The following is a 25,786-nucleotide window of genomic DNA, read 5'->3' as shown; positions in this document are numbered from 1 at the left end:
AATAAGTTGCAAAACGTGAATGGGGAGTCTTCAAGTTTGCGAGAAGATCGCCCCCTGGTGGAATAAAGGCAAGAACAGCTTACAGCACCTAGTATTACCAGGCAGTATTTAGAGTTAAACGGTGTGTAAAAGCTGCCTTTATGAATGAGAGAGAGAGAGAAGAAAAAAAAGTAAAATGGAAGGGGAGTGATAGATTTAAATTAATCGTGAAGTGGAGCGCCCCCTGTATAAAGTAAAAGTGAGAAAAGCTTACAGCACCTGGTATTCCCAGGCGGTCTCCCATCCAAGTACTAACCAGGCCCGACCCTGCTTAGCTTCCGAGATCGGACGAGATCGGGCGTGTTCAGGGTGGTATGGCCGTAAGCGAGAGACGCTACCAAAGACAGCCCTTTTGTACCACACGCGTCTATACACGCCAGTTAGTCCCATCGCATCCTACTCCTGGTTTTTTATCTGACTCACACTGCAGCCCCACCATCCAATCGGCAGCGCCGGACCCACACCAAACATTCACCAAACTGCTCAGCCGGCAGCCTACGGCAATTATTCCGTTCTTTCCGCATCCGCACACTTGCTTCTCTTTAACCCCTTTTCACTAGCGCACAGGTTAATCGCCGCACGTCCCCCGCCGGCAAACATTACTCCTTTGCCTACCGCATGCAGGCTTCTCCTAACGACCCTCTGTTATCAACTCCGCTAACGGCCACAAAATCTCCGCCGCACGAAGCCCACTGGTGGCTGCTCAATCACATGCTTCCCCAGAACGTCGCGCTGTCAGAACACTGGCAGCTACAGGTCCATACTGCAGCCAGAACAATTTTCTACATTCAAACATTGACGGCCTCTTCTCTCTAAAAATTCACCAGACCGCTTCTACCACCAGCAAAGAAGTTTCCATCCCTAATTCCTCTGTGATGCCCACTAACCTACACGTTAAGCCGGCATGGAAAGGTGTGAATTAACACGGCCAGCCTGCTGTTTTAAATACAGCTTTTAGCAAGTTTTGAAAGGAGGAGAAGAGCAGACCTTGCTGTGCCAATAGTATCGAGTCTTCTGTGGCGAAGTGGATTTTACATAGAAAACATAGCGGTGAGTTGAAGAGGAATTATATCAGTACTTTGTTTAAAACTGTGCGTAAAAAGCTGTATATCTTTATTATTAATAATAAGTTGCAAAACGTGAATGGGGAGTCTTCAAGTTTGCGAGAAGATCGCCCCCTGGTGGAATAAAGGCAAGAACAGCTTACAGCACCTAGTATTACCAGGCAGTATTTAGAGTTAAACGGTGTGTAAAAGCTGCCTTTATGAATGAGAGAGAGAGAGAAGAAAAAAAAGTAAAATGGAAGGGGAGTGATAGATTTAAATTAATCGTGAAGTGGAGCGCCCCCTGTATAAAGTAAAAGTGAGAAAAGCTTACAGCACCTGGTATTCCCAGGCGGTCTCCCATCCAAGTACTAACCAGGCCCGACCCTGCTTAGCTTCCGAGATCGGACGAGATCGGGCGTGTTCAGGGTGGTATGGCCGTAAGCGAGAGACGCTACCAAAGACAGCCCTTTTGTACCACACGCGTCTATACACGCCAGTTAGTCCCATCGCATCCTACTCCTGGTTTTTTATCTGACTCACACTGCAGCCCCACCATCCAATCGGCAGCGCCGGACCCACACCAAACATTCACCAAACTGCTCAGCCGGCAGCCTACTGCAATTATTCCGTTCTTTCCGCATCCGCACACTTGCTTCTCTTTAACCCCTTTTCACTAGCGCACAGGTTAATCGCCGCACGTCCCCCGCCGGCAAACATTACTCCTTTGCCTACCGCATGCAGGCTTCTCCTAACGACCCTCTGTTATCAACTCCGCTAACGGCCACAAAATCTCCGCCGCACGAAGCCCACTGGTGGCTGCTCAATCACATGCTTCCCCAGAACGTCGCGCTGTCAGAACACTGGCAGCTACAGGTCCATACTGCAGCCAGAACAATTTTCTACATTCAAACATTGACGGCCTCTTCTCTCTAAAAATTCACCAGACCGCTTCTACCACCAGCAAAGAAGTTTCCATCCCTAATTCCTCTGTGATGCCCACTAACCTACACATTAAGCCGGCATGGAAAGGTGTGAATTAACACGGCCAGCCTGCTGTTTTAAATACAGCTTTTAGCAAGTTTTGAAAGGAGGAGAAGAGCAGACCTTGCTGTGCCAATAGTATCGAGTCTTCTGTGGCGAAGTGGTTTTTACATAGAAAACAAAGCGGTGAGTTGAAGAGGAATTATATCAGTACTTTGTTTAAAACCGCACGAAGCCCACTGGTGGCTGCTCAATCACATGCTTCCCCAGAACGTCGCGCTGTCAGAACACTGGCAGCTACAGGTCCATACTGCAGCCAGAACAATTTTCTACATTCAAACATTGACGGCCTCTTCTCTCTAAAAATTCACCAGACCGCTTCTACCACCAGCAAAGAAGTTTCCATCCCTAATTCCTCTGTGATGCCCACTAACCTACACATTAAGCCGGCATGGAAAGGTGTGAATTAACACGGCCAGCCTGCTGTTTTAAATACAGCTTTTAGCAAGTTTTGAAAGGAGGAGAAGAGCAGACCTTGCTGTGCCAATAGTATCGAGTCTTCTGTGGCGAAGTGGTTTTTACATAGAAAACAAAGCGGTGAGTTGAAGAGGAATTATATCAGTACTTTGTTTAAAACTGTGCGTAAAAAGCTGTATATCTTTATTATTAATAATAAGTTGCAAAACGTGAATGGGGAGTCTTCAAGTTTGCGAGAAGATCGCCCCCTGGTGGAATAAAGGCAAGAACAGCTTACAGCACCTAGTATTACCAGGCAGTATTTAGAGTTAAACGGTGTGTATAAGCTGCCTTTATGAATGAGAGAGAGAGAGAAAAAAAAAGTAAAATGGAAGGGGAGTGATAGATTTAAATTAATCGTGAAGTGGAGCGCCCCCTGTATAAAGTAAAAGTGAGAAAAGCTTACAGCACCTGGTATTCCCAGGCGGTCTCCCATCCAAGTACTAACCAGGCCCGACCCTGCTTAGCTTCCGAGATCGGACGAGATCGGGCGTGTTCAGGGTGGTATGGCCGTAAGCGAGAGACGCTACCAAAGACAGCCCTTTTGTACCACACGCGTCTATACACGCCAGTTAGTCCCATCGCATCCTACTCCTGGTTTTTTATCTGACTCACACTGCAGCCCCACCATCCAATCGGCAGCGCCGGACCCACACCAAACATTCACCAAACTGCTCAGCCGGCAGCCTACGGCAATTATTCCGTTCTTTCCGCATCCGCACACTTGCTTCTCTTTAACCCCTTTTCACTAGCGCACAGGTTAATCGCCGCACGTCCCCCGCCGGCAAACATTACTCCTTTGCCTACCGCATGCAGGCTTCTCCTAACGACCCTCTGTTATCAACTCCGCTAACGGCCACAAAATCTCCGCCGCACGAAGCCCACTGGTGGCTGCTCAATCACATGCTTCCCCAGAACGTCGCGCTGTCAGAACACTGGCAGCTACAGGTCCATACTGCAGCCAGAACAATTTTCTACATTCAAACATTGACGGCCTCTTCTCTCTAAAAATTCACCAGACCGCTTCTACCACCAGCAAAGAAGTTTCCATCCCTAATTCCTCTGTGATGCCCACTAACCTACACGTTAAGCCGGCATGGAAAGGTGTGAATTAACACGGCCAGCCTGCTGTTTTAAATACAGCTTTTAGCAAGTTTTGAAAGGAGGAGAAGAGCAGACCTTGCTGTGCCAATAGTATCGAGTCTTCTGTGGCGAAGTGGATTTTACATAGAAAACAAAGCGGTGAGTTGAAGAGGAATTATATCAGTACTTTGTTTAAAACTGTGCGTAAAAAGCTGTATATCTTTATTATTAATAATAAGTTGCAAAACGTGAATGGGGAGTCTTCAAGTTTGCGAGAAGATCGCCCCCTGGTGGAATAAAGGCAAGAACAGCTTACAGCACCTAGTATTACCAGGCAGTATTTAGAGTTAAACGGTGTGTAAAAGCTGCCTTTATGAATGAGAGAGAGAGAGAAGAAAAAAAAGTAAAATGGAAGGGGAGTGATAGATTTAAATTAATCGTGAAGTGGAGCGCCCCTTGTATAAAGTAAAAGTGAGAAAAGCTTACAGCACCTGGTATTCCCAGGCGGTCTCCCATCCAAGTACTAACCAGGCCCGACCCTGCTTAGCTTCCGAGATCGGACGAGATGGGGCGTGTTCAGGGTGGTATGGCCGTAAGCGAGAGACGCTACCAAAGACAGCCCTTTTGTACCACACGCGTCTATACACGCCAGTTAGTCCCATCGCATCCTACTCCTGGTTTTTTATCTGACTCACACTGCAGCCCCACCATCCAATCGGCAGCGCCGGACCCACACCAAACATTCACCAAACTGCTCAGCCGGCAGCCTACTGCAATTATTCCGTTCTTTCCGCATCCGCACACTTGCTTCTCTTTAACCCCTTTTCACTAGCGCACAGGTTAATCGCCGCACGTCCCCCGCCGGCAAACATTACTCCTTTGCCTACCGCATGCAGGCTTCTCCTAACGACCCTCTGTTATCAACTCCGCTAACGGCCACAAAATCTCCGCCGCACGAAGCCCACTGGTGGCTGCTCAATCACATGCTTCCCCAGAACGTCGCGCTGTCAGAACACTGGCAGCTACAGGTCCATACTGCAGCCAGAACAATTTTCTACATTCAAACATTGACGGCCTCTTCTCTCTAAAAATTCACCAGACCGCTTCTACCACCAGCAAAGAAGTTTCCATCCCTAATTCCTCTGTGATGCCCACTAACCTACACATTAAGCCGGCATGGAAAGGTGTGAATTAACACGGCCAGCCTGCTGTTTTAAATACAGCTTTTAGCAAGTTTTGAAAGGAGGAGAAGAGCAGACCTTGCTGTGCCAATAGTATCGAGTCTTCTGTGGCGAAGTGGTTTTTACATAGAAAACAAAGCGGTGAGTTGAAGAGGAATTATATCAGTACTTTGTTTAAAACCGCACGAAGCCCACTGGTGGCTGCTCAATCACATGCTTCCCCAGAACGTCGCGCTGTCAGAACACTGGCAGCTACAGGTCCATACTGCAGCCAGAACAATTTTCTACATTCAAACATTGACGGCCTCTTCTCTCTAAAAATTCACCAGACCGCTTCTACCACCAGCAAAGAAGTTTCCATCCCTAATTCCTCTGTGATGCCCACTAACCTACACATTAAGCCGGCATGGAAAGGTGTGAATTAACACGGCCAGCCTGCTGTTTTAAATACAGCTTTTAGCAAGTTTTGAAAGGAGGAGAAGAGCAGACCTTGCTGTGCCAATAGTATCGAGTCTTCTGTGGCGAAGTGGATTTTACATAGAAAACAAAGCGGTGAGTTGAAGAGGAATGATATCAGTACTTTGTTTAAAACTGTGCGTAAAAAGCTGTATATCTTTATTATTAATAATAAGTTGCAAAACGTGAATGGGGAGTCTTCAAGTTTGCGAGAAGATCGCCCCCTGGTGGAATAAAGGCAAGAACAGCTTACAGCACCTAGTATTACCAGGCAGTATTTAGAGTTAAACGGTGTGTAAAAGCTGCCTTTATGAATGAGAGAGAGAGAGAAGAAAAAAAAGTAAAATGGAAGGGGAGTGATAGATTTAAATTAATCGTGAAGTGGAGCGCCCCCTGTATAAAGTAAAAGTGAGAAAAGCTTACAGCACCTGGTATTCCCAGGCGGTCTCCCATCCAAGTACTAACCAGGCCCGACCCTGCTTAGCTTCCGAGATCGGACGAGATCGGGCGTGTTCAGGGTGGTATGGCCGTAAGCGAGAGACGCTACCAAAGACAGCCCTTTTGTACCACACGCGTCTATACACGCCAGTTAGTCCCATCGCATCCTACTCCTGGTTTTCTATCTGACTCACACTGCAGCCCCACCATCCAATCGGCAGCGCCGGACCCACACCAAACATTCACCAAACTGCTCAGCCGGCAGCCTACGGCAATTATTCCGTTCTTTCCGCATCCGCACACTTGCTTCTCTTTAACTCCTTTTCACTGCCGCACAGGTTAATCGCCGCACGTCCCCCGCCGGCAAACATTACTCCTTTGCCTACCGCATGCAGGCTTCTCCTAACGACCCTCTGTTATCAACTCCGCTAACGGCCACAAAATCTCCGCCGCACGAAGCCCACTGGTGGCTGCTCAATCACATGCTTCCCCAGAACGTCGCGCTGTCAGAACACTGGCAGCTACAGGTCCATACTGCAGCCAGAACAATTTTCTACATTCAAACATTGACGGCCTCTTCTCTCTAAAAATTCACCAGACCGCTTCTACCACCAGCAAAGAAGTTTCCATCCCTAATTCCTCTGTGATGCCCACTAACCTACACGTTAAGCCGGCATGGAAAGGTGTGAATTAACACGGCCAGCCTGCTGTTTTAAATACAGCTTTTAGCAAGTTTTGAAAGGAGGAGAAGAGCAGACCTTGCTGTGCCAATAGTATCGAGTCTTCTGTGGCAAAGTGGATTTTACATAGAAAACAAAGCGGTGAGTTGAAGAGGAATTATATCAGTACTTTGTTTAAAACTGTGCGTAAAAAGCTGTATATCTTTATTATTAATAATAAGTTGCAAAACGTGAATGGGGAGTCTTCAAGTTTGCGAGAAGATCGCCCCCTGGTGGAATAAAGGCAAGAACAGCTTACAGCACCTAGTATTACCAGGCAGTATTTAGAGTTAAACGGTGTGTAAAAGCTGCCTTTATGAATGAGAGAGAGAGAGAAAAAAAAAAGTAAAATGGAAGGGGAGTGATAGATTTAAATTAATCGTGAAGTGGAGCGCCCCCTGTATAAAGTAAAAGTGAGAAAAGCTTACAGCACCTGGTATTCCCAGGCGGTCTCCCATCCAAGTACTAACCAGGCCCGACCCTGCTTAGCTTCCGAGATCGGACGAGATCGGGCGTGTTCAGGGTGGTATGGCCGTAAGCGAGAGACGCTACCAAAGACAGCCCTTTTGTACCACATGCGTCTATACACGCCAGTTAGTCCCATCGCATCCTACTCCTGGTTTTTTATCTGACTCACACTGCAGCCCCACCATCCAATCGGCAGCGCCGGACCCACACCAAACATTCACCAAACTGCTCAGCCGGCAGCCTACGGCAATTATTCCGTTCTTTCCGCATCCGCACACTTGCTTCTCTTTAACCCCTTTTCACTAGCGCACAGGTTAATCGCCGCACGTCCCCCGCCGGCAAACATTACTCCTTTGCCTACCGCATGCAGGCTTCTCCTAACGACCCTCTGTTATCAACTCCGCTAACGGCCACAAAATCTCCGCCGCACGAAGCCCACTGGTGGCTGCTCAATCACATGCTTCCCCAGAACGTCGCGCTGTCAGAACACTGGCAGCTACAGGTCCATACTGCAGCCAGAACAATTTTCTACATTCAAACATTGACGGCCTCTTCTCTCTAAAAATTCACCAGACCGCTTCTACCACCAGCAAAGAAGTTTCCATCCCTAATTCCTCTGTGATGCCCACTAACCTACACGTTAAGCCGGCATGGAAAGGTGTGAATTAACACGGCCAGCCTGCTGTTTTAAATACAGCTTTTAGCAAGTTTTGAAAGGAGGAGAAGAGCAGACCTTGCTGTGCCAATAGTATCGAGTCTTCTGTGGCGAAGTGGATTTTACATAGAAAACAAAGCGGTGAGTTGAAGAGGAATTATATCAGTACTTTGTTTAAAACTGTGCGTAAAAAGCTGTATATCTTTATTATTAATAATAAGTTGCAAAACGTGAATGGGGAGTCTTCAAGTTTGCGAGAAGATCGCCCCCTGGTGGAATAAAGGCAAGAACAGCTTACAGCACCTAGTATTACCAGGCAGTATTTAGAGTTAAACGGTGTGTAAAAGCTGCCTTTATGAATGAGAGAGAGAGAGAAAAAAAAAGTAAAATGGAAGGGGAGTGATAGATTTAAATTAATCGTGAAGTGGAGCGCCCCCTGTATAAAGTAAAAGTGAGAAAAGCTTACAGCACCTGGTATTCCCAGGCGGTCTCCCATCCAAGTACTAACCAGGCCCGACCCTGCTTAGCTTCCGAGATCGGACGAGATCGGGCGTGTTCAGGGTGGTATGGCCGTAAGCGAGAGACGCTACCAAAGACAGCCCTTTTGTACCACACGCGTCTATACACGCCAGTTAGTCCCATCGCATCCTACTCCTGGTTTTTTATCTGACTCACACTGCAGCCCCACCATCCAATCGGCAGCGCCGGACCCACACCAAACATTCACCAAACTGCTCAGCCGGCAGCCTACTGCAATTATTCCGTTCTTTCCGCATCCGCACACTTGCTTCTCTTTAACCCCTTTTCACTAGCGCACAGGTTAATCGCCGCACGTCCCCCGCCGGCAAACATTACTCCTTTGCCTACCGCATGCAGGCTTCTCCTAACGACCCTCTGTTATCAACTCCGCTAACGGCCACAAAATCTCCGCCGCACGAAGCCCACTGGTGGCTGCTCAATCACATGCTTCCCCAGAACGTCGCGCTGTCAGAACACTGGCAGCTACAGGTCCATACTGCAGCCAGAACAATTTTCTACATTCAAACATTGACGGCCTCTTCTCTCTAAAAATTCACCAGACCGCTTCTACCACCAGCAAAGAAGTTTCCATCCCTAATTCCTCTGTGATGCCCACTAACCTACACATTAAGCCGGCATGGAAAGGTGTGAATTAACACGGCCAGCCTGCTGTTTTAAATACAGCTTTTAGCAAGTTTTGAAAGGAGGAGAAGAGCAGACCTTGCTGTGCCAATAGTATCGAGTCTTCTGTGGCAAAGTGGATTTTACATAGAAAACAAAGCGGTGAGTTGAAGAGGAATTATATCAGTACTTTGTTTAAAACTGTGCGTAAAAAGCTGTATATCTTTATTATTAATAATAAGTTGCAAAACGTGAATGGGGAGTCTTCAAGTTTGCGAGAAGATCGCCCCCTGGTGGAATAAAGGCAAGAACAGCTTACAGCACCTAGTATTACCAGGCAGTATTTAGAGTTAAACGGTGTGTAAAAGCTGCCTTTATGAATGAGAGAGAGAGAGAAAAAAAAAAGTAAAATGGAAGGGGAGTGATAGATTTAAATTAATCGTGAAGTGGAGCGCCCCCTGTATAAAGTAAAAGTGAGAAAAGCTTACAGCACCTGGTATTCCCAGGCGGTCTCCCATCCAAGTACTAACCAGGCCCGACCTTGCTTAGCTTCCGAGATCGGACGAGATCGGGCGTGTTCAGGGTGGTATGGCCGTAAGCGAGAGACGCTACCAAAGACAGCCCTTTTGTACCACATGCGTCTATACACGCCAGTTAGTCCCATCGCATCCTACTCCTGGTTTTTTATCTGACTCACACTGCAGCCCCACCATCCAATCGGCAGCGCCGGACCCACACCAAACATTCACCAAACTGCTCAGCCGGCAGCCTACGGCAATTATTCCGTTCTTTCCGCATCCGCACACTTGCTTCTCTTTAACCCCTTTTCACTAGCGCACAGGTTAATCGCCGCACGTCCCCCGCCGGCAAACATTACTCCTTTGCCTACCGCATGCAGGCTTCTCCTAACGACCCTCTGTTATCAACTCCGCTAACGGCCACAAAATCTCCGCCGCACGAAGCCCACTGGTGGCTGCTCAATCACATGCTTCCCCAGAACGTCGCGCTGTCAGAACACTGGCAGCTACAGGTCCATACTGCAGCCAGAACAATTTTCTACATTCAAACATTGACGGCCTCTTCTCTCTAAAAATTCACCAGACCGCTTCTACCACCAGCAAAGAAGTTTCCATCCCTAATTCCTCTGTGATGCCCACTAACCTACACGTTAAGCCGGCATGGAAAGGTGTGAATTAACACGGCCAGCCTGCTGTTTTAAATACAGCTTTTAGCAAGTTTTGAAAGGAGGAGAAGAGCAGACCTTGCTGTGCCAATAGTATCGAGTCTTCTGTGGCGAAGTGGATTTTACATAGAAAACAAAGCGGTGAGTTGAAGAGGAATTATATCAGTACTTTGTTTAAAACTGTGCGTAAAAAGCTGTATATCTTTATTATTAATAATAAGTTGCAAAACGTGAATGGGGAGTCTTCAAGTTTGCGAGAAGATCGCCCCCTGGTGGAATAAAGGCAAGAACAGCTTACAGCACCTAGTATTACCAGGCAGTATTTAGAGTTAAACGGTGTGTAAAAGCTGCCTTTATGAATGAGAGAGAGAGAGAAAAAAAAAGTAAAATGGAAGGGGAGTGATAGATTTAAATTAATCGTGAAGTGGAGCGCCCCCTGTATAAAGTAAAAGTGAGAAAAGCTTACAGCACCTGGTATTCCCAGGCGGTCTCCCATCCAAGTACTAACCAGGCCCGACCCTGCTTAGCTTCCGAGATCGGACGAGATCGGGCGTGTTCAGGGTGGTATGGCCGTAAGCGAGAGACGCTACCAAAGACAGCCCTTTTGTACCACACGCGTCTATACACGCCAGTTAGTCCCATCGCATCCTACTCCTGGTTTTTTATCTGACTCACACTGCAGCCCCACCATCCAATCGGCAGCGCCGGACCCACACCAAACATTCACCAAACTGCTCAGCCGGCAGCCTACTGCAATTATTCCGTTCTTTCCGCATCCGCACACTTGCTTCTCTTTAACCCCTTTTCACTAGCGCACAGGTTAATCGCCGCACGTCCCCCGCCGGCAAACATTACTCCTTTGCCTACCGCATGCAGGCTTCTCCTAACGACCCTCTGTTATCAACTCCGCTAACGGCCACAAAATCTCCGCCGCACGAAGCCCACTGGTGGCTGCTCAATCACATGCTTCCCCAGAACGTCGCGCTGTCAGAACACTGGCAGCTACAGGTCCATACTGCAGCCAGAACAATTTTCTACATTCAAACATTGACGGCCTCTTCTCTCTAAAAATTCACCAGACCGCTTCTACCACCAGCAAAGAAGTTTCCATCCCTAATTCCTCTGTGATGCCCACTAACCTACACATTAAGCCGGCATGGAAAGGTGTGAATTAACACGGCCAGCCTGCTGTTTTAAATACAGCTTTTAGCAAGTTTTGAAAGGAGGAGAAGAGCAGACCTTGCTGTGCCAATAGTATCGAGTCTTCTGTGGCGAAGTGGATTTTACATAGAAAACAAAGCGGTGAGTTGAAGAGGAATGATATCAGTACTTTGTTTAAAACTGTGCGTAAAAAGCTGTATATCTTTATTATTAATAATAAGTTGCAAAACGTGAATGGGGAGTCTTCAAGTTTGCGAGAAGATCGCCCCCTGGTGGAATAAAGGCAAGAACAGCTTACAGCACCTAGTATTACCAGGCAGTATTTAGAGTTAAACGGTGTGTAAAAGCTGCCTTTATGAATGAGAGAGAGAGAGAAGAAAAAAAAGTAAAATGGAAGGGGAGTGATAGATTTAAATTAATCGTGAAGTGGAGCGCCCCCTGTATAAAGTAAAAGTGAGAAAAGCTTACAGCACCTGGTATTCCCAGGCGGTCTCCCATCCAAGTACTAACCAGGCCCGACCCTGCTTAGCTTCCGAGATCGGACGAGATCGGGCGTGTTCAGGGTGGTATGGCCGTAAGCGAGAGACGCTACCAAAGACAGCCCTTTTGTACCACACGCGTCTATACACGCCAGTTAGTCCCATCGCATCCTACTCCTGGTTTTCTATCTGACTCACACTGCAGCCCCACCATCCAATCGGCAGCGCCGGACCCACACCAAACATTCACCAAACTGCTCAGCCGGCAGCCTACGGCAATTATTCCGTTCTTTCCGCATCCGCACACTTGCTTCTCTTTAACCCCTTTTCACTAGCGCACAGGTTAATCGCCGCACGTCCCCCGCCAGCAAACATTACTCCTTTGCCTACCGCATGCAGGCTTCTCCTAACGACCCTCTGTTATCAACTCCGCTAACGGCCACAAAATCTCCGCCGCACGAAGCCCACTGGTGGCTGCTCAATCACATGCTTCCCCAGAACGTCGCGCTGTCAGAACACTGGCAGCTACAGGTCCATACTGCAGCCAGAACAATTTTCTACATTCAAACATTGACGGCCTCTTCTCTCTAAAAATTCACCAGACCGCTTCTACCACCAGCAAAGAAGTTTCCATCCCTAATTCCTCTGTGATGCCCACTAACCTACACATTAAGCCGGCATGGAAAGGTGTGAATTAACACGGCCAGCCTGCTGTTTTAAATACAGCTTTTAGCAAGTTTTGAAAGGAGGAGAAGAGCAGACCTTGCTGTGCCAATAGTATCGAGTCTTCTGTGGCGAAGTGGATTTTACATAGAAAACAAAGCGGTGAGTTGAAGAGGAATGATATCAGTACTTTGTTTAAAACTGTGCGTAAAAAGCTGTATATCTTTATTATTAATAATAAGTTGCAAAACGTGAATGGGGAGTCTTCAAGTTTGCGAGAAGATCGCCCCCTGGTGGAATAAAGGCAAGAACAGCTTACAGCACCTAGTATTACCAGGCAGTATTTAGAGTTAAACGGTGTGTAAAAGCTGCCTTTATGAATGAGAGAGAGAGAGAAGAAAAAAAAGTAAAATGGAAGGGGAGTGATAGATTTAAATTAATCGTGAAGTGGAGCGCCCCCTGTATAAAGTAAAAGTGAGAAAAGCTTACAGCACCTGGTATTCCCAGGCGGTCTCCCATCCAAGTACTAACCAGGCCCGACCCTGCTTAGCTTCCGAGATCGGACGAGATCGGGCGTGTTCAGGGTGGTATGGCCGTAAGCGAGAGACGCTACCAAAGACAGCCCTTTTGTACCACACGCGTCTATACACGCCAGTTAGTCCCATCGCATCCTACTCCTGGTTTTCTATCTGACTCACACTGCAGCCCCACCATCCAATCGGCAGCGCCGGACCCACACCAAACATTCACCAAACTGCTCAGCCGGCAGCCTACTGCAATTATTCCGTTCTTTCCGCATCCGCACACTTGCTTCTCTTTAACCCCTTTTCACTAGCGCACAGGTTAATCGCCGCACGTCCCCCGCCGGCAAACATTACTCCTTTGCCTACCGCATGCAGGCTTCTCCTAACGACCCTCTGTTATCAACTCCGCTAACGGCCACAAAATCTCCGCCGCACGAAGCCCACTGGTGGCTGCTCAATCACATGCTTCCCCAGAACGTCGCGCTGTCAGAACACTGGCAGCTACAGGTCCATACTGCAGCCAGAACAATTTTCTACATTCAAACATTGACGGCCTCTTCTCTCTAAAAATTCACCAGACCGCTTCTACCACCAGCAAAGAAGTTTCCATCCCTAATTCCTCTGTGATGCCCACTAACCTACACATTAAGCCGGCATGGAAAGGTGTGAATTAACACGGCCAGCCTGCTGTTTTAAATACAGCTTTTAGCAAGTTTTGAAAGGAGGAGAAGAGCAGACCTTGCTGTGCCAATAGTATCGAGTCTTCTGTGGCGAAGTGGATTTTACATAGAAAACAAAGCGGTGAGTTGAAGAGGAATGATATCAGTACTTTGTTTAAAACTGTGCGTAAAAAGCTGTATATCTTTATTATTAATAATAAGTTGCAAAACGTGAATGGGGAGTCTTCAAGTTTGCGAGAAGATCGCCCCCTGGTGGAATAAAGGCAAGAACAGCTTACAGCACCTAGTATTACCAGGCAGTATTTAGAGTTAAACGGTGTGTAAAAGCTGCCTTTATGAATGAGAGAGAGAGAGAAGAAAAAAAAGTAAAATGGAAGGGGAGTGATAGATTTAAATTAATCGTGAAGTGGAGCGCCCCCTGTATAAAGTAAAAGTGAGAAAAGCTTACAGCACCTGGTATTCCCAGGCGGTCTCCCATCCAAGTACTAACCAGGCCCGACCCTGCTTAGCTTCCGAGATCGGACGAGATCGGGCGTGTTCAGGGTGGTATGGCCGTAAGCGAGAGACGCTACCAAAGACAGCCCTTTTGTACCACACGCGTCTATACACGCCAGTTAGTCCCATCGCATCCTACTCCTGGTTTTCTATCTGACTCACACTGCAGCCCCACCATCCAATCGGCAGCGCCGGACCCACACCAAACATTCACCAAACTGCTCAGCCGGCAGCCTACGGCAATTATTCCGTTCTTTCCGCATCCGCACACTTGCTTCTCTTTAACCCCTTTTCACTAGCGCACAGGTTAATCGCCGCACGTCCCCCGCCAGCAAACATTACTCCTTTGCCTACCGCATGCAGGCTTCTCCTAACGACCCTCTGTTATCAACTCCGCTAACGGCCACAAAATCTCCGCCGCACGAAGCCCACTGGTGGCTGCTCAATCACATGCTTCCCCAGAACGTCGCGCTGTCAGAACACTGGCAGCTACAGGTCCATACTGCAGCCAGAACAATTTTCTACATTCAAACATTGACGGCCTCTTCTCTCTAAAAATTCACCAGACCGCTTCTACCACCAGCAAAGAAGTTTCCATCCCTAATTCCTCTGTGATGCCCACTAACCTACACGTTAAGCCGGCATGGAAAGGTGTGAATTAACACGGCCAGCCTGCTGTTTTAAATACAGCTTTTAGCAAGTTTTGAAAGGAGGAGAAGAGCAGACCTTGCTGTGCCAATAGTATCGAGTCTTCTGTGGCGAAGTGGATTTTACATAGAAAACAAAGCGGTGAGTTGAAGAGGAATGATATCAGTACTTTGTTTAAAACTGTGCGTAAAAAGCTGTATATCTTTATTATTAATAATAAGTTGCAAAACGTGAATGGGGAGTCTTCAAGTTTGCGAGAAGATCGCCCCCTGGTGGAATAAAGGCAAGAACAGCTTACAGCACCTAGTATTACCAGGCAGTATTTAGAGTTAAACGGTGTGTAAAAGCTGCCTTTATGAATGAGAGAGAGAGAGAAAAAAAAAGTAAAATGGAAGGGGAGTGATAGATTTAAATTAATCGTGAAGTGGAGCGCCCCCTGTATAAAGTAAAAGTGAGAAAAGCTTACAGCACCTGGTATTCCCAGGCGGTCTCCCATCCAAGTACTAACCAGGCCCGACCCTGCTTAGCTTCCGAGATCGGGCGTGTTCAGGGTGGTATGGCCGTAAGCGAGAGACGCTACCAAAGACAGCCCTTTTGTACCACACGCGTCTATACACGCCAGTTAGTCCCATCGCATCCTACTCCTGGTTTTCTATCTGACTCACACTGCAGCCCCACCATCCAATCGGCAGCGCCGGACCCACACCAAACATTCACCAAACTGCTCAGCCGGCAGCCTACGGCAATTATTCCGTTCTTTCCGCATCCGCACACTTGCTTCTCTTTAACTCCTTTTCACTGCCGCACAGGTTAATCGCCGCACGTCCCCCGCCGGCAAACATTACTCCTTTGCCTACCGCATGCAGGCTTCTCCTAACGACCCTCTGTTATCAACTCCGCTAACGGCCACAAAATCTCCGCCGCACGAAGCCCACTGGTGGCTGCTCAATCACATGCTTCCCCAGAACGTCGCGCTGTCAGAACACTGGCAGCTACAGGTCCATACTGCAGCCAGAACAATTTTCTACATTCAAACATTGACGGCCTCTTCTCTCTAAAAATTCACCAGACCGCTTCTACCACCAGCAAAGAAGTTTCCATCCCTAATTCCTCTGTGATGCCCACTAACCTACACGTTAAGCCGGCATGGAAAGGTGTGAATTAACACGGCCAGCCTGCTGTTTTAAATACAGCTTTTAGCAAGTTTTGAAAGGAGGAGAAGAGCAGACCTTGCTGTGCCAATAGTATCGAGTCTTCTGTGGCGAAGTGGATTTTACATAGAAAACAAAGCGGTGAGTTGAAGAGGAATTATATCAGTACTTTGTTTAAAACTGTGCGTAAAAAGCTGTATATCTTTATTATTAATAATAAGTTGCAAAACGTGAATGGGGAGTCTTCAAGTTTGCGAGAAGATCGCCCCCTGGTGGAATAAAGGCAAGAACAGCTTACAGCACCTAGTATTACCAGGCAGTATTTAGAGTTAAACGGTGTGTAAAAGCTGCCTTTATGAATGAGAGAGAGAGAGAAAAAAAAAAGTAAAATGGAAGGGGAGTGATAGATTTAAATTAATCGTGAAGTGGAGCGCCCCCTGTATAAAGTAAAAGTGAGAAAAGCTTACAGCACCTGGTATTCCCAGGCGGTCTCCCATCCAAGTACTAACCAGGCCCGACCCTGCTTAGCTTCCGAGATCGGACGAGATCGGGCGTGTTCAGGGTGGTATGGCCGTAAGCGAGAGACGCTACCAAAGACAGCCCTTTTGTACCACACGCGTCTATACACGCCAGTTAGTCCCATCGCATCCTACTCCTGGTTTTCTATCTGACTCACACTGCAGCCCCACCATCCAATCGGCAGCGCCGGACCCACACCAAACATTCACCAAACTGCTCAGCCGGCAGCCTACGGCAATTATTCCGTTCTTTCCGCATCCGCACACTTGCTTCTCTTTAACCCCTTTTCACTAGCGCACAGGTTAATCGCCGCACGTCCCCCGCCGGCAAACATTACTCCTTTGCCTACCGCATGCAGGCTTCTCCTAACGACCCTCTGTTATCAACTCCGCTAACGGCCACAAAATCTCCGCCGCACGAAGTTTAAAACTGTGCGTAAAAAGCTGTATATCTTTATTATTAATAATAAGTTGCAAAACGTGAATGGGGAGTCTTCAAGTTTGCGAGAAGATCGCCCCCTGGTGGAATAAAGGCAAGAACAGCTTACAGCACCTAGTATTACCAGGCAGTATTTAGAGTTAAACGGTGTGTATAAGCTGCCTTTATGAATGAGAGAGAGAGAGAAAAAAAAAGTAAAATGGAAGGGGAGTGATAGATTTAAATTAATCGTGAAGTGGAGCGCCCCCTGTATAAAGTAAAAGTGAGAAAAGCTTACAGCACCTGGTATTCCCAGGCGGTCTCCCATCCAAGTACTAACCAGGCCCGACCCTGCTTAGCTTCCGAGATCGGACGAGATCGGGCGTGTTCAGGGTGGTATGGCCGTAAGCGAGAGACGCTACCAAAGACAGCCCTTTTGTACCACACGCGTCTATACACGCCAGTTAGTCCCATCGCATCCTACTCCTGGTTTTCTATCTGACTCACACTGCAGCCCCACCATCCAATCGGCAGCGCCGGACCCACACCAAACATTCACCAAACTGCTCAGCCGGCAGCCTACGGCAATTATTCCGTTCTTTCCGCATCCGCACACTTGCTTCTCTTTAACCCCTTTTCACTAGCGCACAGGTTAATCGCCGCACGTCCCCCGCCGGCAAACATTACTCCTTTGCCTACCGCATGCAGGCTTCTCCTAACGACCCTCTGTTATCAACTCCGCTAACGGCCACAAAATCTCCGCCGCACGAAGCCCACTGGTGGCTGCTCAATCACATGCTTCCCCAGAACGTCGCGCTGTCAGAACACTGGCAGCTACAGGTCCATACTGCAGCCAGAACAATTTTCTACATTCAAACATTGACGGCCTCTTCTCTCTAAAAATTCACCAGACCGCTTCTACCACCAGCAAAGAAGTTTCCATCCCTAATTCCTCTGTGATGCCCACTAACCTACACATTAAGCCGGCATGGAAAGGTGTGAATTAACACGGCCAGCCTGCTGTTTTAAATACAGCTTTTAGCAAGTTTTGAAAGGAGGAGAAGAGCAGACCTTGCTGTGCCAATAGTATCGAGTCTTCTGTGGCGAAGTGGATTTTACATAGAAAACAAAGCGGTGAGTTGAAGAGGAATTATATCAGTACTTTGTTTAAAACTGTGCGTAAAAAGCTGTATATCTTTATTATTAATAATAAGTTGCAAAACGTGAATGGGGAGTCTTCAAGTTTGCGAGAAGATCGCCCCCTGGTGGAATAAAGGCAAGAACAGCTTACAGCACCTAGTATTACCAGGCAGTATTTAGAGTTAAACGGTGTGTAAAAGCTGCCTTTATGAATGAGAGAGAGAGAGAAAAAAAAAGTAAAATGGAAGGGGAGTGATAGATTTAAATTAATCGTGAAGTGGAGCGCCCCCTGTATAAAGTAAAAGTGAGAAAAGCTTACAGCACCTGGTATTCCCAGGCGGTCTCCCATCCAAGTACTAACCAGGCCCGACCCTGCTTAGCTTCCGAGATCGGACGAGATCGGGCGTGTTCAGGGTGGTATGGCCGTAAGCGAGAGACGCTACCAAAGACAGCCCTTTTGTACTACACGCAGCCTACGGCAATTATTCCGTTTTTTCCGCATCCGCACACTTGCTTCTCTTTAACTCCGAGATCGGGCGTTTTTTTTTTTTTTATTATTAAACACTCAGACAGACAGGGCTGCATATATGCCACCAGCAAGGAGCAGTACAGGGAGTCAGGGCCGGGACAGGGGCAAGGCCACAGCCCACGACCCCACTCACAGGGTGCAGCAGTCATCATCATGTAGGCGTGCTTTAATAAAAAAAGTCAAGGAAGAAAACCAGGATTAAAAAATCCAATTAAAAGCCAATTCACTCAAAGACAAAACAGACAAAATCCAAGAAATCCCACCCCAAAAACAAAACAAAGCAAACAGGAAAAACACAGGCAGAACAAAAACCTAAAAAAAACATCCCAAACCAAACGCCCACCCACAAAAGAAAGAAAAGGAATCCGGGTCACATAATCATGTAAAAACCGGGGCGAGTCATGAGGCCCGGCAGACAATAAAAGCACCTTAGTTAAAACCAGCCGCAACCGACGCTTACAAATCAAAACAGGGTCTAAAACAACACCAGTGTAGCGAGCCCTGTTACGCCGCAGCCACACAGTGTATTTGGCTACGGTTAAAAACAAATTCAAAAAGGTACTGGCAGGGTGACCCTTCTCCACTCCAAACAAAAACATGACTTGCCACCCCGCCTCAGTAAAAACAGGCACAGGCCCCACCGCCCGGCAACCTTGTCCACCACTCCCAGAGCCCAGACAATAAAATCCACTAACTGTTTACAGCCAAAGAACATGTGTGTGAGGCCCTCCTCCACGTCCCGCACACTGGGCAGAGCGGAGACACGGCCAAGCCCAGTCTATGCAGCCTCCACATTGTCAGTAGGTCGCTGTGCCTCTGTCTGTAATCAAAATGGGCGAGGGCCGGGTCCACTGGGCAGGCCAGCATGTTACCCCACAGCAGGACAGGCTCCAGGGTGGGGAAGGGGGCTTTCCAGAACTCCTGCGCCACTGGGGGGCCAAAACTTCAGGTATGCAGCAATGTTCTCTCCTGGGTGTCCTGCCATGGACTCCTTTCTTGTTCAATGTGTTGCATATTGTTGAGTCGTGAACAGAGATGTTACTCGGTTCTAATGACTTCCTCATGTCATTCGCTGTCACTCTAGGGTTCTTCTTTACCTCATTGATGACTTTGCATTGTGCTCTTGAGGTCGTCTTGGCTGGACACCCACTTCTAAGCAGAGTAACCACAATAACAAATTATCTCCATTTATATACAACTTGCCTAACAGTAGACTGACGAATATCTAAAATATCTGAGATGACTCTGTAACCGTTTGTAACAATTCTTGAGCGTAGCTCTTTTGTACGAGGCGTGACTCCCATCTGGATATAATTCTTTTCAAAAGCTCAAACTTTTCAGTGTTTTTAATCAGTCACAGTAATTCTAGGCCACACCTCTGACCTCTTTTCATTAAATGGACTCCAGGTTTGCTAAATTCTGACTGCAATGAGCTTTTTAAAAAGTCATTAGCTTAGGGCTCACTTACTTTTTCCAACCTTCAGTGAAACCGTTTGAATGAATTATTCAATGTGATCAAAAATTCTCTGAAAATATGTGTATCTTTAGTTATAAGAGACTGTGTTCATCATTGTGATTTACATGGAGATACGACCCTCTTTTATATGGGAATTACACATGAATATAGTAAATTCCAGCGGGTTTAGAAACTTTTTACTTTGACTGCACATATAGTGTAAAGCTTGTATGTCAATGCAATTTCTTATGTGACAGGTAATTTCCAGTTAAATCTTTAAATTCTGCATAAAAAGCTGTAAGATGCACCTGCTTTGATTCATGTCACAAAAAGAGAGTATTTTTTGATCAGTGCCATTTTACTATGCTATTTTGAGTACTGCTCATTTGTCAGAATTCGTCTCCAAAAATATGTCACATTGGTCTGCGCTGTATTATTAAAGACTGTGTGTTCATCGCTGATGGTTAAGGCACATAAATACATTTCTAGGTTAACTACATTACAGATTGTATTGTCATTCAAGTACACTTTGAGTGTCTGTCTTGTCCATTATAGATATTGTTTGATCCGTTATTACCCTCACAATGTTACCTTGTCGCGAATGAAAATTTCGGCCTTTTGGTGCAGAAGCCGAGATATCGGCAGCATGCTAAGCGCAGACAGACAGAGGAACATCGGGCTTCCTGCAGAGTCTGTGCAAAACTTTGCAGCTGGAGAACTCCTGCGTCGTCGCTGATATTTGACCATGTTTACACATGTGACTCTGTGACTATTTTTCCCCACCGGAGGAGACCCTGGGTGAATTAATCGATACTCCCCTGTTGTGACCAATCTTGTTCATTATAATTTATTGAAGAAAAATCTTTTGACCTTAAATCTATTCATAATCCAATGACAACAAACTGGATTTTAATTATGATCCTCATCAGTCACCATAAAGAGGCCAGGCAGAGCCATTGGTGAGTTTTCTATCCTGATTCTTATGCAAATAAAGATACTTGTATGATTTCCCCCCAGTCACATCACACGAAGTTCCTCCTAAAAAGAAAACTGGCAAAAGTTGAAATGCTCAGGGTCCCATTGGAAGCATCAGGCTGTAGTATTTTCCTTTCCGCCATCTTCCAATTGCTTATACTGATCACAGTGGTGGTGCATGTCTGGGCCCATTCCAGGCTGAATGGGATACACTCTGGACAGGATACTAGTCTATCACTACTGTATGAACTGTGGGAGGAAACCGGAATGCCAGGAGATCGACAGGTCGGAATGCCAGCTCATCGCAGGGCACATACATGCACAAAGAAATTATTCATCAATCAATATTATTGATTTAGAGACACCAATTACTGTTTTTGCATTGCAGGAGCAGACTGGAGGACCTGGGTGAAACCTCATGCAAACCACACACCCAGAGCCATCTGAAGGCAGGTGGAGATGTGAGGTAACTGAGTCACTGACTGTCACCCTGACTACAAAGGGAAAGTGAGTCATACTACAGTCATTGCCCAAGTATAATTTGTGTGGACATTAATTAGGAAATAGCCTTTATCATTGCAAATTCTAACTTTGCAAATGTAAAATCCAAGCGGTTCTGCCCTCTGTCACTAAACTGTGAGATAACAACCAGAAGGTCCAACTTTTCTTTGTCCTTTGCATAGTTTGAACACAATATTTAATATGCAAACCCTTTAGTTTCAGATACTGCAGCAGCACTAGCTCAGTAGTAAGGATTTCACTGTATATTTATTTGTTTTGCTGAATTCATGAGCATCAACAATATCTGCAGATCCGTGGCTAATATGAGCTGCACAGCCTTTCAAGTCTGAAAATCGGGTCTTTTTGAAGAAAAGGACCTAAATAAAAGCAGAATTTGTTAGAACATGACTGTCATTTTTAGAATTCATCCTCACATTAATGACTTCACTCGACATTAATTAGAGGTAATCACCTTTGCATCACTTCTATGGATAATGTTGGAGTGGAAATCTAAAAAACACCCAAGATGGCTCAAATGCTTCAAAGCCTAATGCAATTTCTTAAATTCTAGAAAATCAAATATGTTGTCAAAGGATTAAACAAGTCTTGCTCAGTTTGGCGTCCCATGTTGACATACCTTGTAAACATTAAGTCTCTGCCCCCCGCAATAAAATTTCTTGTTTATTGTCATTTATTAACTTGCGTAGTTGTTTATTTCCTTGTTTGCTTGTTTCCTGTCCCAGGAAACACAGGTCCACACTGCATGGGATGCCGGTCTATTACAGCAAATGCTCCATTAACATTTTTGACACAACGACTCACTGAACTGCAAGCTTTTGGACTATGTGAGGATACCTGAGTTCCTTGAGGCAAACCAAGCAACAGAGAGAGCAGGCAAAGAGAGATTTTTTTAAAATATCTGCAAATATCTATTACTTACCTACTAGTTTTATTGCACTGATTGCACATAATTTTATATAATTCTCTTTGACTGTGCATGAAGGCCCTGCCTTTCCGTCAGTTATAAAGTTATCCGTGTGTTTAACAGGCTTGAAAAATACTGCAATACAGTGTGGAGAACAGAACATTGATCAAAGCATTTGGCATCCAGTTTAACACCACTGTCTTTGTGAAGGTGAACCAGTGCACAAAACCAGGACAGATTAGCTCAGAAGGCCTAAAGACAAAGACAAGCTAAAGACAGACTGTTAGCACACCGTTTAGACTTAAACCGGCCACAAAGTGAGCAATGAGCAAACTTCAGCTTTGCCACTTAAAATGCTACACATCATAAAGTATCATGCACTGGATGAGCATTGGGAAGATGGGTGGAGTTTGATGTTGCTCCAATTTGAAGAGGTACATATAGGCTGAAAAATTTGTCACATATGCTCCATTCATGGTCCCTCCCACCTCTACAACCTGAGAGAGAGAGAAGCAGAACCAATCATTCTTTCTGCCCTCAGAACATTTGTGTACAAGTAAAACTCCCATGAGCCCAGTAGTCATGGATACAGCCATTTCTGGTGACCAGCACCTGTCCTGGGAAAGGTCTTGCTTTTCTCAGCCTGGTAAGAGACAGACAGTGACCTCGCTGTGTGATGTCACACGGTCCATTTTTTGCCACAAAGACCCATTTGAGTGCTGATGTCTCTCTAAGTCACATCCAGTCCCTCATTGCAGGCAAATGCCATGGATAACTGGGTCATCATATTTACCTCCAGCAGAGGTTTTCGACCAGAGTTGAAAGTGTGGCTTCTGTCCCTACTAGTATCCGTGAGACGTACTTGCCAACAAAATCCTCAATGCTACAAACTTTTGAGGTCACAAATGCAGGTTTACCTGTAGAAACACAAACTTTTTTTTCGTTCTGAAGCTCACCGAGATGAGATACGGTACCCAGTGAAATGAATGTTCTAACGATCCTCACAAGATAAATACTTCCTGCCTGCCCTGGACCCAGACTTACAGCTAGCAGAGTTAAGAGTGGCAGAAACATCCAGCCACCCGGTGAGGTCATTTCCCTTAAACTTCATGACCACAGAAGAAATCACAACAGTAAAGAGAGAAGACATTCAGAATGAGAAAAATCATTTTTGCAAACTTCGTTAAGACAATATTTATACAATGGGAGAATTCTCAAAAAACTGACTGACAAACTATTGCCCTCAGACTGATGGGAAAAAAAGAATTCATTCAAATAAACACCACAATGCCAAAGTCAAACAAATCCACATGAAAGTGAAGCAAAAGCTTCTATTAAGGAATCACTATGTTTTGACATCATGTGTTTATATGTCACTTAAGACCTATAAGAGGCTTAAGGCGAAAGTAAAAAAAACTTAAAAAGCTAGAATAATAAAAGGAATTTTATTAAGAACAAGAAATTTCAACTACAAAGTATGAAAGAACCACCATTTTCACAATTAAACTACAAATCAGGTGTTTAAAGAGGGAGAGGAGACCTATACTGTGCAATTATCGCCTTTTCTGGAAAATATTTCCACGTCCAATCCCTCCACGGCCACGTCCTCTTGCGGCCACTGTAAGAGAAGAAATGCACATTACATGTATGGGGCCTAATATGTCAAATCTAAATCAATGCAAAACCAAAGACAACTCCAGGATGGCAGAACAGCTTAGGGAGGCAATAAGTGCTTATTGTCAAAGCAAAACCAAACCGAAAGAGGAGCAGCATCAAATGTAAGTAACACCACCCAAGAAAGAGACTCCATAGCTTTGCATTAAGTATTCCCCATAAAAATGTAACTCCATGTCCTCTTGACACAGATTGCAAGAACTCTGATTGGTACAAAATGATTGAAGATCATTTTGCATTTTCTTGTCTGTGCATTTGTACATCGATCAATGACAATAAAGTGGAATCTAATCAAATAACAGACCTACTAAACTGGACATTAATTTGATTCATATCTAGGGCTTCAGGAATAAATCAGGTCCTATTCATTATATAACTTACTGATCCATGTATTCCATTTCAGCCATTTAATCCATTTTTTATTTATTCCATAACATTATATATTATTGACTGGAAGCCATGAGTTAATGTTCCTATGTACCGATGTATTAAAGGCAAATAAAGAATCTTGTAGCAGCTGTGGAAGGGGAAGGGCGTACCCTGGGCTTTAAGGATGGCTGCCTTCCCTCTACCGGCACCAGATCCCTGGTTTTTGTTCTTCATGCTTTTCAGCATGGGCGCGTTTTTCAGCATGTCTGGTAGGATCAGGAAGCGGATCTTGCTGCCGCGGATGTAGACCTGCTCCAGCTGAGACACCCGGCCATCCCTGTACGTCACAGTGATGTTGGCCATCTAGAGAAACAAGGGAAGCACTTTAGTCCACTGCCAACAGGGTCCATAGGAAAACTCTGGGGGGCTCTGAAATCTCCAGGTATGGGAAAAAAATACAGAATGGTACTGAAAAGTACTGTTGCAAATAATTGATTTTTTTTGTGCAGAACCGGACTAACCTGGCAGTTCATGTTGTCTTCAGCCTCGATGAGTTTTCCTCTGTACACCTCCCCGGTGTTGGTCTCGCACGTGACTATGTGGCCCTCTGCTTCGTGCAGAACTTTAATAGGTACTCCGATGGACATTTTCACAGCTGTTGATGCATGAAGATAAAAACAATGGTTAATATGGAAAGGTGTATTTAATACAAGCCATCGACATCTGCTAAAAAAAAGGATATCAGCTATATAAATCAGAGACAATCGACAGAGATTCGGATCACTCTGGACACACTTTACGGCCATGACCAGTGACATTAATGTGAATACGTGGTTCTTCATTTAAAGTCAGCGGCAAGACGAAATCATATAAACAATAGAAAAAGTAGATTTAAATATGCCAGAGGGAAAACGTCCTCAAATTGAAGGGTAACCTAGATGAGCTCTTATATTTATTTGATTAAAGACCGATTTTCACATAACGAGTTAAGAATACGCAGCAATCATGCCAAACTCAGCGGCCTATTTAAAACACAAAAGAACACCGCTGCACTTACCCTCCTAGTATTATCGGCAGGTACTGGCCTTCAAATGTGAGACGTATGGAAGCTTTGCGTTTTAAACAGCCGTGACTGAGGACTAAATTTGACTGTTTCTGAAGGGTGCCACAGCACCCAGCAAAACTTTTGAATGGAGTACGCTCAGAAACGTGTTCCGGTACCCACAATGCATCACGGCGGAAGTTGCCATATGTTCGTCGCTGTGAGTTTGCGCAAATCTTTGTGCGCGCAGTATTTCATCCGTATCGTTTTTCTTTTCCAAAAGTTAAACGAATATGCTGCCAAACTTAGTAAACTTAGGAACAAGAACGCTGTAAAAACGTATAACATATTGATTTATTACGCTACTATCGTATAATTTGTGATATTACCTCTACTGTTATTCTTTGTACATCCAATGTTTGTGTACACTTTATTTGTTCAATAAAAATGTGTTGTTATATTGAAGAGTGGCAACGGTTTGGCGAGTAATTCATACTTTTTCAGAGTGAAATTAGCTTTTTATTCCCTTAAAA

At 45.8% G+C, this 25,786-nt stretch overlaps 1 protein-coding gene, 15 non-coding genes and 1 pseudogene across 16 annotated transcripts; all 17 read right to left on the bottom strand.

Annotated features, from left to right (window-relative positions):
• Positions 1–246: 246 nt before the first annotated feature.
• Positions 247–365, bottom strand: LOC125730996 (5S ribosomal RNA). The gene has a single exon (XR_007391288.1). It is a non-coding gene; the product is annotated as a 5S ribosomal RNA (ribosomal RNA).
• A 1,044-nt stretch (positions 366–1,409) lies between these two features.
• LOC125730881 (5S ribosomal RNA) lies at positions 1,410–1,528 on the bottom strand. The gene has a single exon (XR_007391174.1). It is a non-coding gene; the product is annotated as a 5S ribosomal RNA (ribosomal RNA).
• Positions 1,529–2,981: 1,453 nt separating this feature from the next.
• On the bottom strand, positions 2,982–3,100 carry LOC125730763 (5S ribosomal RNA). Its single transcript, XR_007391055.1, has one exon. It is a non-coding gene; the product is annotated as a 5S ribosomal RNA (ribosomal RNA).
• A 1,044-nt stretch (positions 3,101–4,144) lies between these two features.
• LOC125733879 (5S ribosomal RNA) lies at positions 4,145–4,263 on the bottom strand. The gene has a single exon (XR_007393212.1). It is a non-coding gene; the product is annotated as a 5S ribosomal RNA (ribosomal RNA).
• Positions 4,264–5,718: 1,455 nt separating this feature from the next.
• LOC125730099 (5S ribosomal RNA) lies at positions 5,719–5,837 on the bottom strand. Its single transcript, XR_007390476.1, has one exon. It is a non-coding gene; the product is annotated as a 5S ribosomal RNA (ribosomal RNA).
• Positions 5,838–6,880: 1,043 nt separating this feature from the next.
• On the bottom strand, positions 6,881–6,999 carry LOC125729031 (5S ribosomal RNA). The gene has a single exon (XR_007389558.1). It is a non-coding gene; the product is annotated as a 5S ribosomal RNA (ribosomal RNA).
• A 1,042-nt stretch (positions 7,000–8,041) lies between these two features.
• Positions 8,042–8,160, bottom strand: LOC125737254 (5S ribosomal RNA). Its single transcript, XR_007396520.1, has one exon. It is a non-coding gene; the product is annotated as a 5S ribosomal RNA (ribosomal RNA).
• Positions 8,161–9,203: 1,043 nt separating this feature from the next.
• Positions 9,204–9,322, bottom strand: LOC125731512 (5S ribosomal RNA). The gene has a single exon (XR_007391626.1). It is a non-coding gene; the product is annotated as a 5S ribosomal RNA (ribosomal RNA).
• A 1,042-nt stretch (positions 9,323–10,364) lies between these two features.
• LOC125737141 (5S ribosomal RNA) lies at positions 10,365–10,483 on the bottom strand. The gene has a single exon (XR_007396408.1). It is a non-coding gene; the product is annotated as a 5S ribosomal RNA (ribosomal RNA).
• A 1,044-nt stretch (positions 10,484–11,527) lies between these two features.
• On the bottom strand, positions 11,528–11,646 carry LOC125737029 (5S ribosomal RNA). Its single transcript, XR_007396296.1, has one exon. It is a non-coding gene; the product is annotated as a 5S ribosomal RNA (ribosomal RNA).
• A 1,044-nt stretch (positions 11,647–12,690) lies between these two features.
• On the bottom strand, positions 12,691–12,809 carry LOC125736918 (5S ribosomal RNA). The gene has a single exon (XR_007396185.1). It is a non-coding gene; the product is annotated as a 5S ribosomal RNA (ribosomal RNA).
• Positions 12,810–13,853: 1,044 nt separating this feature from the next.
• LOC125736806 (5S ribosomal RNA) lies at positions 13,854–13,972 on the bottom strand. Its single transcript, XR_007396074.1, has one exon. It is a non-coding gene; the product is annotated as a 5S ribosomal RNA (ribosomal RNA).
• Positions 13,973–15,014: 1,042 nt separating this feature from the next.
• On the bottom strand, positions 15,015–15,123 carry LOC125729454 (5S ribosomal RNA; annotated as a pseudogene).
• A 1,043-nt stretch (positions 15,124–16,166) lies between these two features.
• Positions 16,167–16,285, bottom strand: LOC125736688 (5S ribosomal RNA). The gene has a single exon (XR_007395962.1). It is a non-coding gene; the product is annotated as a 5S ribosomal RNA (ribosomal RNA).
• A 648-nt stretch (positions 16,286–16,933) lies between these two features.
• On the bottom strand, positions 16,934–17,052 carry LOC125736573 (5S ribosomal RNA). The gene has a single exon (XR_007395850.1). It is a non-coding gene; the product is annotated as a 5S ribosomal RNA (ribosomal RNA).
• Positions 17,053–18,094: 1,042 nt separating this feature from the next.
• On the bottom strand, positions 18,095–18,213 carry LOC125736461 (5S ribosomal RNA). Its single transcript, XR_007395739.1, has one exon. It is a non-coding gene; the product is annotated as a 5S ribosomal RNA (ribosomal RNA).
• Positions 18,214–23,594: 5,381 nt separating this feature from the next.
• On the bottom strand, positions 23,595–25,444 carry snrpd3 (small nuclear ribonucleoprotein D3 polypeptide). Its single transcript, XM_048982798.1, has 4 exons — positions 25,269–25,444; positions 24,733–24,866; positions 24,382–24,574; positions 23,595–23,786 (listed from the first exon to the last, which is right to left on the bottom strand). Exons 2-4 carry the CDS (start codon positions 24,856–24,858, stop codon positions 23,722–23,724), a joined length of 384 nt encoding a protein of 127 aa, XP_048838755.1. The 5' UTR covers positions 24,859–24,866; positions 25,269–25,444; the 3' UTR covers positions 23,595–23,721.
• Between the last annotated feature and the right edge of the window lie 342 nt (positions 25,445–25,786).

Source organism: Brienomyrus brachyistius, chromosome 2 (assembly GCF_023856365.1).
Source record: "Brienomyrus brachyistius isolate T26 chromosome 2, BBRACH_0.4, whole genome shotgun sequence".
Classification (NCBI taxonomy): domain Eukaryota; kingdom Metazoa; phylum Chordata; class Actinopteri; order Osteoglossiformes; family Mormyridae; genus Brienomyrus; species Brienomyrus brachyistius.
The sequence above is the reverse complement of the archived record's forward strand: the minus strand, read 5'-3'. Positions and strand labels throughout refer to the sequence as shown.

Bases quoted from the DNA above. Each gene is read 5' to 3' on its own strand.
- snrpd3 (XM_048982798.1), bottom strand. From the start codon at position 24,858: ATGTCCATCGGAGTACCTATTAAAGTTCTGCACGAAGCAGAGGGCCAC. The intron at 24,575-24,732 runs GTTAGTCCGGTT...TTGTTTCTCTAG, and splicing joins AAGACAACATGAACTGCCAG to ATGGCCAACATCACTGTGAC. The intron at 23,787-24,381 runs GTACGCCCTTCC...CTTCTCTTACAG, and splicing joins AGCCATCCTTAAAGCCCAGG to TGGCCGCAAGAGGACGTGGC.